The sequence below is a fragment of the Cornus florida genome, unplaced genomic scaffold (assembly GCF_030987335.1).
Source record: "Cornus florida cultivar Cherokee Brave unplaced genomic scaffold, ASM3098733v1 CherokeeBrave_3.0.0_Hap2_Chr06, whole genome shotgun sequence".
NCBI lineage: Eukaryota > Viridiplantae > Streptophyta > Magnoliopsida > Cornales > Cornaceae > Cornus > Cornus florida.
In genome coordinates this window covers 71,916,429-71,928,781 of record NW_026775576.1, presented here as the reverse complement: position 1 = coordinate 71,928,781, position 12,353 = coordinate 71,916,429, and the positions used below count along the sequence as shown (strand labels likewise).

The 12,353-nt window shown below is 38.1% G+C and overlaps 2 protein-coding genes across 2 annotated transcripts; one reads left to right on the top strand and one right to left on the bottom strand.

Moving 5' to 3' along the window:
- Positions 1–1,716: 1,716 nt before the first annotated feature.
- On the bottom strand, positions 1,717–5,392 carry LOC132314318 (uncharacterized). Its single transcript, XM_059813193.1, has 5 exons — positions 5,365–5,392; positions 3,205–3,477; positions 2,621–2,678; positions 2,449–2,532; positions 1,717–2,334 (listed from the first exon to the last, which is right to left on the bottom strand). The coding sequence occupies exons 1-5, from the start codon at positions 5,390–5,392 to the stop codon at positions 2,178–2,180; spliced, it is 600 nt and encodes a 199-aa protein (XP_059669176.1). The 3' UTR covers positions 1,717–2,177.
- Positions 5,393–8,317: 2,925 nt separating this feature from the next.
- Positions 8,318–9,265, top strand: LOC132314316 (uncharacterized). Its single transcript, XM_059813192.1, has one exon. The coding sequence runs from the start codon at positions 8,318–8,320 to the stop codon at positions 9,263–9,265; it is 948 nt and encodes a 315-aa protein (XP_059669175.1).
- Positions 9,266–12,353: the final 3,088 nt, after the last annotated feature.

Genomic DNA, 12,353 nt, shown 5'->3' with positions numbered 1-12,353 from the left:
CCTATTTTCTCCTCCGCCTTTGGGGGCATGAAACATTGGAGAAAATGTTTAGGGGATTTTTGTTCTTAATTTTAAGTTATTAAGTCCTTTTTTCTTGCTCATCTAGTCAATACAGAACGTAAGAGGGTAGATTGGATACAGAACTTTTACCTTTGGGTCCTGACATGTAATGTTTATAAATATGTTACTTAGGATTTGGAAAAGAAAAATAAAAGCTTACCACATGTATTAGGCTTATTGGAGAGGTTTGCTTTCTCATGTCCAAATCAACATAAGGGGAATTAGACAACATAGAGTTCTATTCTTTCACACATGTTTTCCATAACTAAGCAGGCAGTGGCATACTTGATATCAATGCCCTGTGAATTATAACTTCAATATTTGATTTGAATTTGGTCTCTTTGTATTAAACCTTTACATATCAAAAAATTTGCATAGGGCTATGGTGGTGTGACACTGTGGTTGTGGGCTTCTTGTTTTACATTTCTTCTTAGTGGGGAGTATAATTTGTTGGAATAGTTCAATCTCCTTTAAATTGAGAGATTCACAATTGGTACTGGAATTGCCGGATTACATTATGCCAAAATTACAGGATCAGATCAATTTCATTCTTACTCATGTAATTCATGTCGTATAGATCAGTTAAAAAAAAAAAAAAAATTCATGTGTAGCTTCACAAATTAGAAAATTTCAAGTCAACTGATGTTTTAGAAAGCGGCAATATTGGAGATTGGACTTTAGTTTGCTGCGGAAATAATATTTGTGCATTGTATACAAATCCAAGTTGAAATGGCATAGATACGAACAAAGTACTTGGTAACATCCAAATATTTCCTCCACATATTTTGTTATCTACTTGTGTTCTCTCAAGATTTGGCACCTACAAGTCTTAGTAACGGTTACAACTTAGAAAAATGCAATGCAGAAGTGACCAGTTTGTTTGAGTGCCCTCAAAGGAGCAACAGTACATTGAAATCTTAATTTAGGCAGTAGTATTTAAAGCAAGCTTAATGTTTGAAAATTGATAAGCTCATTAGGGTTCCTCTCCTTAGCTAATTAGTCCAACTTCTTGACATGTAAAACTTTTCGTTAATAGAGGACACTGCATCAAATCTTTTAAGAAAATCGACTCTATAAATTTATCAACTTTTAATTCTCCACAGCATGGTTTCTGTGCCACCCATGTTAAAACTTTTTTCCATTGTCGAAAGCAGACTATTGAAAGAAACCTTCTCTTTTCGTAATGTTATCAGCAAGAATTTGTCAACAATTCTGTGCCAGGGGACTAGCCTCTGTTTTGGGACAATGCAGGTGATTTCTGAATGGGAGTCTCTTTGGGCTTGAATCGCTTGATGAACACATTTTTATGAGCCCCTCCCCTTTTGTCATGGAATTTAGGGATTTAATTATCTGAATTCGAACATAACAAGAACAATTAAATGTGTGAGAATATTGGCATTCTAAAATCAATATGTGTTTGGACCAGAAAGCTGTTGCTCTGTGGAGGAGTTAAGGCCACTCGGGTCCTTCCTGTGAACACTTAACTCTTAACCATGCTTGTCAAGCTTATAAGAGCAGTTAACTTCTGTAGGTGTCCATAAGTAGGAGTTCAAATTCAACACAAGGATAGCTTTGCAGATGAAGTCTCGGGGAATGCCACGTTGTCTTGGTTTGTAGGCTTGGCTTGCGAAAATTGATAATAATTAAATGCATATATTCAATAATCAACTTATGAATTTGACTGCTTGATGATGTTGCTTCTAATAAACAATTTCACAAAAAAATTTAATAAGTTAATATAAAGTTTAGGTTAGACATGTCTCCAAGGTCTTTCTGCTAGATTTACGCATTCATTAAACCGAAAACAATCTACAAGATGATCGATTGTCATTCCCGCAGCTTGCATGAATGAATTGATAATCACTGGCCCCACGAACCTGAATCCACGCCTCAATAAATCCTTGCTGATAGCCTCTGCTCTTGGAGTCCTCAGAGGAACATTTTTCGGGTATTTGTATCTGTTGATTGCCGGTTTGTAATTCACATATCCCCATATATAGTTACTGAAAGATCCAAATTCCTTCATAACCTACATTTATGTCAAAAATAAAAGTACAATGACCAATTTAATCTATGTTGGTGAAAATTCATCGTAAAACACTGCAAAGACTAATTAATTACTCAAAACTTGCCTCCACTATGCATTTGGCATTGTCTACTATGCAACTAACTCTGCTCTCTGCTAACATTAACGCTTTGTTGGAGGCTATTTCCGTGATCTCTTTCTCCTCCATTTTGGCGACAACGTTGAGATCAAATTCAGCAAAAGCTTCTCTGCATGTGTTACTCATTTGTTGTAATAATATAGCATTCATAAGGAAATAGTGTAACTCAGAATATTAGAAGTCTTCATAGAAGTTGAGGGTTGAAAGAAAAAGAAAACTATACCTCAATGGTTCTCTTCTTTTTAGAATCTCAGTCCAATTGAAATCCATCAACATACCAGACATGGCAAGCAGCTCAAACAATTGGCTGTTTGATGATTGGCCAGTTAAAGTTCATATCTCACGCGCGCTGTAATTAATCGATGAACTTGAATTGAAAGCCACAAATGACTTACTTGTCATCATAGGTTGGAACTCCCCAGCACTCATCATGGAATTGTATATAAACTTTATCTGCAAAAATTTCTAAATCAATCTCTATTTTCTCATTGAATTAAATTTTTCCGTGCAAACATGCATATATTATGTATATGTCTCTATGTGAAGTGATATGAGTTTCCCTTCTTAGTTCTAGATTTACTCTGATATGCTGAACCACTGGTATTACAGTGCCATTATTATGAAACTCGGCATTCTTAATAAAACATGCTGTTGCCCTATTGGACTCCTAACCACTAAGCAGTAGGAGAATCTTGGTTAGGTTACTATTTTCTTTTCTTCCTTTCTCTATATTTTTCTCACTTGCCAAGCAGGGAATAGATTTCACAACAGATATTTGAAGTAGGTGAGGCACTTGGAACAGTTGGTCATAAGTCACAAGCTCAAACACTTGATAAAATATGAGCATAAATATGAGCACTATAAGTTGAGTGTAGTATGATATTGCAGACATCAATGTGACATGTTAAAATTTTTACGAGTCTTTTAACATGCTAGAAATACTGAATTGTTTCAAGGGCTTTCGAGTTCTATAGCTTACCACTATTCTTTGTAATCCAGTTGCACCTCTTCAAGTCTTCACCACTCGAACATGTATCGTGCTGTTCAACATCCTTAGCCACCGTGACTTCTCTTCTTTCAGGTGGAGCAATCCGGAGCAGGGCCAATGTGATCTTCTGAGTCAGCGGAGGAGAAGAATCCGTGAGAGAAGAATCGTTCGAGTTCTGTGACAAAGACAGCGATAAGGAAGATAGGGACAGAGGTGAGTTGCTTTTCAAGAGCCTAGTTGGGTAAACTTGTTGGAAATAGTGGCCTAGTTACACACACAACACTATACTATTTGGAAGAGAATAGAAATGGAGGAAAATATTTCTTATTTCACTTGATGGAAAATGAGTACAATGCATGGGTTTATATAGGCTTCAAAACATAAATGTAAATGAAACTTAAAACCCCACTAACATATCATTTAGTAGGCAAAACTCCCACTAACCCACTAACATGACCATTTAGTAGGCAAAACTCCCACTAACCTAAACTTTATTTTATTTAGTGTTTTACATTTATGTGAGTTTTTTATTGGAGTTAGTGGGGGACATGAGAGTTACAACTAGTAAATGGTCATGTTAGTGGGTTAGTGGGAGTTTTGCCTACTAAATGGTCATGTTAGTGGGTTAGTGGGAGTTTTGCCTACTAAATGATATGTTAGTGGGGTTTTAAGTTTCATTTACATTTATGTTTTGAAGCCTATATAAACCCATGCATTGTACTCATTTTCCATCAAGTGAAATAAGAAATATTTTCCTCCATTTCTATTCTCTTCCAAATAGTATAGTGTTGTGTGTGTAACTAGGCCACTATTTCCAACAAAGTGGTATCAGAGCTAGTTTGTGAGAGAGAGAAGAAATGGCAAACAATTCGGTTCCATTTAACTTTCTTCAGTTGATTGGAGAAAAAGTTGTGGCAAGGCTTCTCTTTTTCTCTAGGACTTGTGTTCTTCTGCAGAGCATGTCTTCTGACATTTTCTTTAGACATGCTTGAGAGGAAAAGAGAATCCTTTGCCTTAAATTAGGTAGGAATTTATAAAGGTTGGTTTTTTCAAATGATGGGATGTCAAAAGAAGGAATAACATGAAATTTGGTTGGTGGAATGTGAATTTTATTATATAGAACACCACTTGCTCCTTAGTTTTTAAGCAAAAATGGATAGAGAAGTAGACTGGATTTGAAACTATTTTTTGAAAAGGATACTTTGGAATTTCTAGGTGTTTGAATCAGACTTCCCCAATCCCAAAATTCCCAATTGAAGAAAATGATCTGCACATAAGCTTAGATTACACAAAGATTCGAACTAGGTTGTATGTTAATGTGTTGCATGACATTGTTTAATGGACTTGCAGTGGTTAGGTGGGGATTTGATATTTACAAATGTGGTCAAGTGTTATTATTTATTTATTTATTATTATTATTTTTTTAAGATGAGGAATCTATCTAGACAAATAGAACAAATGAGTTATTTAAATAAAATTAGACTATGCAGATTTAGGCAAATATTCTCCTCTCTCTCTTTTCATAGATTAATTTTGAATGATGTCTAGCATGACCCCATTGTATTTGTCATGCTACTTTTGAACAAAATAGATTATGCAGATTAGGGCAAATGTTGGTGAGGTGCTCATATCTCCTCCATCTTTTTATATAGATTAATTTTGAATGATGTCTAAGCATGACACCATAATATTTGTTATACTACTTTTGAATTAATAATCATCCATTGGGGCAAATAACAATTATTTGATTTTATCGTCATTTGATTGATATAACGGTTTAATGTTTGGCCTCACAATGTAGGTCTAGTTATGAAAGCAATCTCTTTGTACAAAAATAATGTCAAAAATTAAGCTCGTCTTCGGTCCAGCCTATTAACATGCTCCTAAAAGTAATGTAAAAAATTAGCGGTGAATTGAACATCATCGATAGTTGTATATTTGAGATATTAGTCAAATATTTGTTCTTCCTCTAAATTTTTAGGAATAATGATTGAGCATTCTTACTTTAATATTGTTTTTGTCTTGGTCATGTTATTATAGTTGGGGGTGAAGTGAATTGGTCACTCTTTGCACTCTTTTTAGTTGCACTGTTTGCCTCAATGGGTCCTTCATACTTGTGTCATACTCGCGCGCAAAAGTAGGGAAACAAACCCCTTGCCAGCACAGAAAGAGATACCATATCCATATATATATATATATATATATGGATAGGGTAATTTATTACCATTTTCATGGGCTGCTACAATTTGAATTCATTGGCTGCAAAGGTGAAAGTGTTGAAGCCAAATATAAGCTGAGGATGGGGCAATGGTACCTAAAATTAGGTCCATTGTAAATGTAGCATAGTAAATTACTACTTTCTCTATTCATTATTTTGGGTTTTTTTTTTTTTTAAAAAAAAAAAATTATTTATTTATTATTATATTTTTCTGACAAACAAAAACACAAGGGAGAAACACTTATTTGGAATTGAAATGAGGCAAATTGAGGTGTGCAGAGGTCTATTTGAGCTTGACTCAGAAGATTGTTCGTGTTTGGCTAGAATTCAAGTTAAGTTCTTTGTAAGAATATAGACTTGATTTGAATTTAGTTCTCATATAAGTCATTGCGGATTCGTTTTTTTGTATTGTTGACTTGACTTGTTTAATAAACGAGTGATGCTTTAATATGATTGATAAAAATTTTAAAAGGTGTCAATCAATTCTAAGTTGAGCAAGCTCATACTTGTCAAGTACTCCCTCTGTCTTACAATAAGTTACATTTCTCAAAAACGACATTTAAAATAGGACATAGGGAGTATTAATCATCATTAAGTAAAGATTTGACAGTAGAAAGGAAGTACCAAAAAAACAATATAGTAGCTAAAACTAAGGAGAATTTTTATGACATTTATTCACTGCAGGAAACAAAATTTATGTTACATATTTAGTTACAATTTTAAAAATTTTCATTTTTAATATCTCAAATTCACTTCTCACTTAAGGGGAACATCATTTTGAAATTAAATTAGACTTGGCAATTTATTCTCAAATATTATTTTATTACGTTTAAAATCTCCATTGCAACTAAATCAACAATAATGAGTTTTCATTTTTTCTTTTTCGGTAAAAAGGGCAAGTATATTGATTGAAATGAACTGTACAAACAAGGGCAAAAGCTCAACAACAGAAAAACAGGCAAAAGGAGTTTTCAATTTTAGCAAATAGCCCTTAACATTTCACCAAGCTTTGAAACATCTTCCTCATTTCTGGTGGTTTCTTATAGTTGTTATTGGTTCTTTATTTTATTTATTTTTGTTATTATCATTATTATTGTTTTTATTTATTGTTGACGATGTCATGGTGCTATCGGGCCTTTTAGAATACACAACAACGCATCACCGGACACATGCAATCTATTCGTCTCTCATACATTAGGATATTATTAGAAAATACTTCGAAATGATTCCAAGAGCTCGAAGCTCCCGACCTCCTAGGTGTTGCCTTGTCAATGGACTATCTCTAAGTTACATGATGGACTCCTGCCCTGGCCCAGGCCTAGGTTTAGGTCCAGGTTCGGGTCCAGACAGTTGACCAACCTGCAAAGTCAATACGACGGCGTTTCGTAGTATGTGCCCCCAATTAATATCTCTTCACAAAATTGCTGGAAACTAACAGTTCTCTTAAAAATCCTACATTTCATATCTCTAAAACCATAAACCCCCTCTCTCTTTCTATATATATATATATATATATACTAGAAATGTGTACGTTCGTAAAATTTATTTTATATCAAAATTATAAATTATTTTTTTTTAATTCAAAATTTGTCTTTTTGGATAAACAACTTCAAAATTCAATGGAAATATATATATATAATTGTAAACAATAATTGATTAATAGGTGAACTCAGAAAATGCAAGCAGTTCATTTAGGGGAGGAAAAACAAAAAAAACACTATAAAAAAAAAATGGTGCCATCTAATCAACAAATAACTTTGTGATCGTTTGGACTTATATGGAAAATAGATTTTGATAGGGAAAAATAATTCTAACATATCTTGACCTAATGACAGAGGTAATTAAGTTTTGACTAGCCACCAGACTTCTTCAACTTTCAAACGATAATATTTCGTTATCAAGGATAATCATTTCTATTGGATGAGAATGATGACAAATTGTATCAAGGATAATATTTGTCATGGGGTAAGTTCAAATTTTATCAAGGATAAGATTTCTACGAGATAAACTCCATGGGCTAAGGACGATGAAATTCCCTTATCAAGAATAAGGGAAGTGACTATAAATACGAAGACGACTCGGGAATAAGGTACACACAAAAAGATCTCCTACTGGAAATTACGATAAAAAATTATTTTTCTCCTACTAACTTGATCGTCGGAGGGTCAACGGCCGGCACCACACCGGTGTTTGACTTTATCGTCTTAGTTTTGCAGGAAACGGTGTCGTACCAAGTCGCGGCGAATTTGAGCCTCAACAGCTGGCGCCGTCTGTGGGAACGACAATTCCCTTATATTAATACTCAGTTGGGTAGAAACGTTTGCGATCCGGTATGGTCACCGAAGGAATATCGTTACAGGGATCTGGTCAAAGGGAAGAGTCGGGTGAAAACCTAGACATCCCAAATGACCAGGAGTGGCTTGCAGCGTTGGAACAACAGGTCCAAACTCTGAATCAGGGTATGGACCAATTGATCCAGCAAAATGCAGCAATCCTGCAACACCTTGTTCCACCGGTTCAACAGAACTTGCCACGACAAGATCTCTCGAATCCGAATAGAGGTAATGGGAATGATGAAGGGCAGGATAATCATCCTCCTCGACATGAGACCGAAGTGGAACAAAGCCAGGTAGGGAACCGACTTAGAGAAGTGATCCACCCATCTCTTCCACAGAGTTCCCGACCTCATGAAAACACAACTGTCGTTGAAAAGACAGAGGAGATTTCCCACGTTGACCCAAAGATACAAGATCTCAAGGCAAAGATGAAGAATGTGATACAGGCCACAAAGGGAAAGGTATTGCAGCCATAGATAGTTTGGTACAGAAGACTAACTTGCCGTTCAGCCCCTCGGTTATGAAATACCCCTTGCCGAGCAAATTTAGAATGCCCTCAATTGAGAGTTTCGACGAAACTAAAGATCCCATCGACCACTTGGAGACTTTTCAAGCACTAATTCATTTACACGCGATACCAGATGAGATCATGTGCAGGGCTTTCCTAACAACTCTCAAAGGATCAACACGAGTGTGGTTTAATAAGCTGAAGCCAGGGACCATCGAAACCTTTGAAGAATTGAGTAAGCGTTTCATGGGACACTTCATTGCTGGCCAGAAGCATAAAAGGCTTGCTACCTACCTTCTTACTGTAAAGCAGCAGAAAGGAGAGTCACTGCGAGACTACATTGGTCGTTTCAATACGGAAATGTTGCAGGTGGAGGAAGCGGATGACAAGGTGGCTTTAGCCGCCTTTATGGGGGGACTCCAAACCTCGAGATTTCTCTTCTCTTTATCAGAAGAACCCCCTACCAGCATGGCCGAGTTACTGGTTCGAGCTAAAAAACATATGAATGCTGAAGATGCAATGATGGTAAGAAAGGGGAAAGAAGGGGATGATAAAAAGGCAGACAAGAAAAGGCCGGCTCTAATAACCAAAGATGAAAAGGAAACCAAGTATAAGAAACCTATGATCAACCAGAATGAAAGGGCATCTCGCTATAAGAGCGCGGAGAGATATACAAATTACACTCCTTTAAATATGCCAATAGATCAAGTTTTTCTACAGATCCAGGATGAACCATATCTGAAGTGGCCACCAAAATTGAAGTCAAACCCGGCGAGGAGACTTCGTGATAAGTACTGTAGGTTCCATAAAGACCATGGGCACGCCACAGAGGATTGCTTCGACCTCAAGGATCAGATTGAGACTTTGATCCGAAGGGGCACATGCGAAAATTTGTTATGGGGAATGACAGAACCGACGTTAATCTACCAAGAGCAAGCCGAGATAACCACCTCCCTGATCAACAACCAATGGGAGAAATTAGGGTCATAGCGGGGGGATGTGCAGGTGGTGGAGAATCAAGTTCAGCCTGTAAGGCCTATGCCAGGAGAATGCGAAACTCATCTGAAGTTTGCGAAGTTGGAATACAGAATCCACATCGAAAAATGCCACGTTTAGGTGATCCTATTATCACATTCTCAGATGAAGATATTAAGGACGTGTAACAACCCCATGACGACCCTCTCATTGTTACTATGATGATCGCTAATTATACTACTCGACGGATCTTGGTGGATAATGGAAGTTCGGCTGATATCAATTTTCTTGATGCATTCAGCAAAAGAATATTGGTAAGGAGAAACTCAGACCTACTAGATCACCATTGGTGGGATTCACGAGAGATAAGGTCTACCCTCTAGGAGCGGTCCTTCTTCCTGTCACTACAGGAACCAGCCCTAAACAAGTTACTGTTATGGTAAACTTCCTGGTGGTGGATTGCCTATCTGCTTACAATGTTATCCTAGGAAGAACTACCTTAAACTCGATGAGGGCAATCACTTCGACTTATCACCTCTTGATGCGTTTCCTTACAGAGTAGGGCGTAGGTGAACTAAAAGGAGATCAGACCACTGCCAGAGAATGCTATGTTGCTTCTCTGAGAGAAAAGAAGCAGCAAGAGGCTTTGGTTGTCGAAGAAATTGAAGAACAGGAGCGAGATTGAGCCAAGTCAATTGAGGACCTGGTAGAGATATGCTTAAATGACAATGACGTAACAAAAAAGGTGAAGATAGGGTCTCTACTCCCCTTAGACTTCATGAATACTCTTGTACAGTTCCTCAGACATAATCAAGATGTGTTCGCATGGTCACATGAAGACATGCCTGGTATTGATCCAGCTACGATCGAGCATCGATTAAACACAGATCCCACAGTCAAACCTATCAGGCAGAAACGAAGAACATTTGCCGCGGAGAGGAATATGGCTATATCAGAAGAGGTGAACAAGCTTCTGAAAGTTGATTTCATCCAAGAGGTCAATTATCCCGACTGGTTGGCCAATGTTGTTTTGGTAAAAAAGGCCAATGGAAAATGGAGGTTGTGCGTAGACTTTACCGATTTAAATAAGGCGTGCCCCAAAAATAGCTTCCCTCTGCCAAGAATCGACATGTTAGTAGAAGGAACGGTTGACCTTGAGTTGCTCAGTTTCATGAATGCATATTCGGGATATAACCAAATCTTAATACATCCACCAGATAGAGAAAAGACCTCTTTTGTCACGGATAGAGGTTTGTATTGCTATAAGGTGATGCCTTTTGGGCTTAAAAATGCTTGTGCAACATACCAGCGGCTAGTCAACTTGATGTTCAAGAATCAAATCGGAAGGAATATGGAGGTATATGTGGATGACATGCTGGTAAAAAGCTTGAAAGCTCAAGACCACCTAGCTGATCTACAGGAGACATTCCAAGTCCTTAGGAAACACTTAATGAAACTCAACCCAGACAAATGTGCCTTTGGTGTCTCCTCAGGGAAATTCCTTGGTTACATGGTAAGCAGGAGAGGGATAGAGGCCAACCCCGAGAAAATCCAAGCAATTCTCAACATGCGGTCTCCAGCATAGACTAAGGAACTTCAAAGATTGACAGGAAGAATCGTCGCTCTGAACAGGTTGATTTCCAAGGCAACGGATAGATGCTTGCTTTTTTTTTTTCGTGTGCTCAGGAAAGCTTTTTCATGGACACCTGAGTGTGAGCAAGCTTTTACAGAATTAAAGGAGTATCTCACTTCACCACCGTTACTATCACGGGCAATGCAAGGAGAGCAGTTATATTTGTACTTGGCGGTTTCTCCATTGGCAGTAAGTTCAGCCTTAGTCCGCGAAAAGGATGGAATCCAGAAGCCAGTATATTATACTAGCCGTGCATTCAGAGGGGCAGAAGAGAGGTACCCAAGGATAGAAAAGTTGGCCCTTGCCCTAGTTGTCTCTGCAAGGAAACTCAGGCTTTACTTCCAAGCACATACCATAATAGTATTGACAGACCAGCCACTTAGGTAAGTCCTCTGCAAACCTGATACTTCGGGGTGACTCATGAAGTGGTCAGTAGAACTTGGAGAGTTTAATATCCAATACAAACCCAGAACGGCCTTAAAAGCTCAGGTACTGGCAGATTTTATAGTAGAATTCACACCAGAAGATAGGTACGAGCACGGCGTAGATGAACAAGAAGAAACTGAATCTACTTGGACATTGTATGTGGATGGATCGGTCAACGGCCGTGCAAGTGAGGCGGGGCTAGTACTTATTTCCCCAGAGGGCGAATGCATCAAATACGCCCTCAGGTTTGGGTTTAGAGTAACCAACAATGAGGCTGAATATGAAGCCCTCCTGGTAGGCCTCAAGATGGCTAAAACCCTAGAAGTTGAGCGACTAATAGCGTATACTAATTCTCAACTAATAACTGGACAAGTCTAGGGGGAATATGAAGCAAAGGATGAGAAGATGAAGACCTATCTGCATAAGATAGAAGATATCAAAGGCTTCTTTAAGAAGTTTTCCATTCATCAGATTCCCCGAGAAGATAATGGTCAAGCAGACGCCTTAGCCCGACTAACAACCGCAGCAGAGGAGGATAAAGTTATACCTGTGAAACATTTGGCTGAGCCTAGCATAGTTTGGGATTGGCCATAGAAAATACACCAGGTGATCCGAGGTATGGAATGGGCAGAACCCATTATCAGGTACATAGAGAACGAAGAGCTACCACAGGATCGCATGGAAGCACGAAAGATCAGGATGCGTGCGGCAAAATATTGCCTCATTGAAGGGGTTCTCTACAAGAAGGGATTTTCTCTACCCTACTTGTGTTGTGTCTCCATAGATGAGGCAAATTACATTCTAAAGGATATACATGAAGGCCTTCGTGGAAACCATGCTGGGGGCAGATCACTAGCGCATAAAGCTATCCGACAAGGATACTTTTGGCCTACTATGAGGAAATATGCGCTTGAGTTTGTGAAGAAATGTGGCAAGTGCCAGAGATTCACCAATGTCCCAAAACGACCAGTAGAAGAGTTAACCCCTCTTACAGGGCCGTAGCCTTTTGCCCAGTAGGGGACGGACCTCATCGGCCCCTTACCC